The following is a 3,501-nucleotide window of genomic DNA, read 5'->3' as shown; positions in this document are numbered from 1 at the left end:
CCTGCTGAGGTCTGTTATAGCTACAAACACCAGGCACCAACATTGCCTGTATCTTGCCTGTGCTCTGTCACTGGCAATTCATTTCTCCCACTAAGACCCTGGAAATTGCTCGTGTGGGTGGATATTGGCACCTTGTTGGCACCCTGTTGACTGTAGCAGGTCACTTACCCCTTCCCAGCAATGCCCTTCCTTCCCTCCCCACTGTCTCGCAATGTGCCACAAAGATCCAGTACTTTTAAGATGCCTGACACTTTATTTACAGTTGTTTTTTCTGCAGAGGAAATGTTACCTCATCTGGCCTATGACTGACAGGTTTCTTTTCAGGAAGCCTTGCTCAGCTACTTAATTGTCTTGGAAAAGGCTGTCAGTCATGCCCAAACTATCTGGTTTGCAGTTGCTGCTCTCCCTTCCCCACCCTAGGTGCAAGCTCTCACCAGAGCATCTCGGGTTTTCCTTTATAAAATGAATGAACGAGTGACCTGCAGGCTGCCTGTCTTTCATAAAAAGCTTTTCAGCAATGACAAAAATAAACATCTCCATTCCAGCCTTTGCTAAAGCGAGTTGTGGCAGAGGTGCCCAAGATCTTGTAGTTGATTGTAAAAGGATAGGACTGTCCCATCCCTTGACTAAAACCTTATCTGCTCCAGTAAGCAGGGCATGGTTTCAGTGCTGCTCTTGCAGTGCTAGAGTTGAAGCTGTTCTTCAGCATATAGGTGGGTTCAAACATTTTGGGATCCTTGAAAATTCTATAAAATTGTGAGAAGGACATACAAATGTAGCTAAGCGCAGGCTCTGCAAATGGACTAGATGGGGAATGGAAATGTGAAAGCGTTAATCTAACTGTCATGTGTGTGCCATTTAATGCTGCCATTGCTGTGGCCGTGGGACTGTTAACCTGCATTCAGACTCTCTGACTGGGGAAGACTCTCTGCTTGACTGCTCTCTGCTTTCTAACCCGGCTGCTGACCTCCTGGATGAGTTTGCTCCTATCACTATTTCAGCTCCAGCTCATAAAGGTAAAAACTCCCCCTTGTTCCAATGATAGAGTATGTTGTAGGGCAAGATCTTAGGCGATGCTCTGGCCCATAATCCCACGGTGCACTGTAATGGGTCGTGCTGTTGTCTTGTTCCTCGACTGAGTACGTGGGCTGAGGAAGCCCAGCTGCAGAAGAACAGTGGCTCAGTCTATGGTGGCTATCAAGTTGTTTGTTTTTTTTGGGGGGGGGGGGAACTGCAAAGGAGTGAAACCATTGTTTAGTGGCTAAAGCACATGACTTGATAGAGGAGGTTTGGTTCTCTCCTCAGGTCTCCTCTCACATCTCTGTGCAAAACCCTTGGAAAGTCATTGAATTTCCAAGGTAGGACCTGACTGTGCTCAAGGCCTGATTTTTTTCAGAAGTGCTGAGCATCCTCTGCTGTAGCTGAAGCGTATGTGGGTGTTCAGCACTTCTGATCCAGGGTCCTTCACCATCACTGGTCAGCATTTGAACTGAGAGCCCAAGTTTTAACATGCACCTTTCCTGCTTTGAGTTGCCAGATAGCTGTTTTCTTCAAATACTAACCTGTTACAGTGTGTGCGCATGCAGGTGTGGATGTGTGTAGGTATGCTCCAAAGACTATATGAAAAATGCTGATATATGATGAGTAATATGCAAATCAAGTTGGAAGTAAATATTGGATGGTAAATGCCTCCCTCCCGGGGATTCTTCTCTGCATATGGCATTGAAAAGACGGGCCCAAAGGGAACACTAACCTCTGGGTGCCCACTTGCTGTGTTTAGCTTGGCTCATTTGATAAGCATCCCTATAGCAACAGGATTGGTCCACAGAGGAAGTGCAGTTGGACTTATCTGTAATCCATTTTTACAGTTGATGGCCTTTTCAGACAGGATTTTTCTTGTACTTGAGCTTTTGAATTTAAACAAGCAATTTTTTTAAGTGCTCATTGCTCTAATACACTTCCATGCCACTCGATTTGGAATAAGTGCCCTGAAATTTATGTTCAGAAGCTATTATTCTGTGTTTGGTACACAGCAAAATGGAAGATAAGCTGAAATGTTCTTGTGTGTGACTTGGTAATGAGAAACAAGAGAAGGAATTAGCTGGATTCTGTATGACTTCCCTTGGATTGCACTGTTGTTCACACTGGTTTGAGGAGATTCTTAAAGGTGACAAGAAAAGTGAGATTTTTATCAGAAGCACAAGGACTCCTGAGCACTTTATGGGTGACTTCTTTTAAAACCTATTATTGTTACAGTTCTAGATGATTTCATTACCCACAGAGATGTCCAAACCTTTTTTTTTAATCATTCCACATTCTTGGCTGGAATAAGAAATGGTGGCTGGAAACTGCAGAAGCGAATTGCTGATGCCACAAAATAGTATGGAGAGCACAAATGTAATAGGACTCATCAGGTTGGATGTTTGCATGGCAACAAAAGCATCCAGAGATGGGTTGATGTTCTGTCCAGCCCACTGACTCTCAATCAGTAAGTCATGCTGAAATGTTGTGTGTGTGTTGCTAGACTGCATTTTGCATTTTTGTGCTCTTATTGGAGCCCATCAAGTCTCTGAGGCCCCTGCTTTGTTTTTACACTACAAAAAACTGAATCTCATATGGGTAGGACAGCAACAAATGTTCTCCTAGAGTGTACATTACTGGAGCTGAGACAGCATGATGAAGAGAGAGATGCATCACTTAAGAAACTCATCCAAAATTGTGTACAGTGTATTTCTTGCCTATATTTTCTTGCTTCCTAAGGAAGATGCCTAAATGACTACACAATGCAACAATGAATGGCTTCATGTGCAGATGTTTGCAACTATAGCAAATTTTACTTCTTGGTGAAATTTCAGTGACTTTTGCATTGAGCAGAAAAAGCTTTGACTCCCAAAAGTCATTTCATGTCACATTAAGGAGGCCCTTTGTTACCTATGTGGGCAGACTGCTGAAGAATACAAGACTTACCTGCAACATGTACTCTGCTTGTGTGATTCTGGCTTCTCCACAGAGTGATTATGTAGTGAATTATCTCCCATCCCTTCTTCCTAAGATCACTGTTTCCATAGAATTCTTCTTCCTTTCACTAGCATAGCCAAAAACCCACTAGTACATTAGTCAGTTTTGGTTTAAAAGGATTTTTTTTTTTTATCTGGGAGGGACAGTTCTTGGCAAACATGTATGCTCATTCCCAGAAATGCAGCTAGGGCATCTACTTCTCATTGCATTTAAGGGACAGATTGTGGAAGACGTCTAAAGGGATCAAGAAGCACAGAATGGTAAAAGTTCCTAAGTGCAGGGTAGGTGTCTCCATAATGCTGACAGATCTCTAGAGGGACTATCAGCAATGCCTAAAGGAGGTTAGGCTCCAAACTCCACAAAAATTTCAAAGCCATTTCAATAGGAGTTAGGCTCCTTACCTGCTTTAGGTGCTTTTCAAGTCTCACTAACTATCTAAGTGCGTCTTGGGGCACCAACTTTTCTTTGAGAATGTAGCCCTGC

General features: G+C 43.2%; 1 protein-coding gene across 7 annotated transcripts in view; it reads left to right on the top strand.

The window, feature by feature from the left end:
- The window catches only part of AAK1 (AP2 associated kinase 1), a 101,373-nt gene that overhangs the window by 86,879 nt on the left and 10,993 nt on the right, over window positions 1–3,501 (top strand). For 2 of the 7 annotated variants that reach the window (XM_025214629.1, XM_025214628.1), the window contains exon 20: window positions 906–1,016. The exons of the other annotated variants lie outside the window; for them this stretch is intronic. In XM_025214629.1, the coding sequence (XP_025070414.1) occupies window positions 906–1,016 (111 nt within the window). The remainder of the gene's footprint in view (window positions 1–905; window positions 1,017–3,501) is intronic. 7 annotated transcript variants of the gene reach the window in all.

The sequence above is a fragment of the Alligator sinensis genome, unplaced genomic scaffold (genome assembly GCF_000455745.1).
Source record: "Alligator sinensis unplaced genomic scaffold, ASM45574v1 scaffold1030_1, whole genome shotgun sequence".
Classification (NCBI taxonomy): domain Eukaryota; kingdom Metazoa; phylum Chordata; order Crocodylia; family Alligatoridae; genus Alligator; species Alligator sinensis.
Note: the sequence above shows the minus strand (reverse complement) of the source record. Positions and strands in the feature narration are given on the sequence as shown.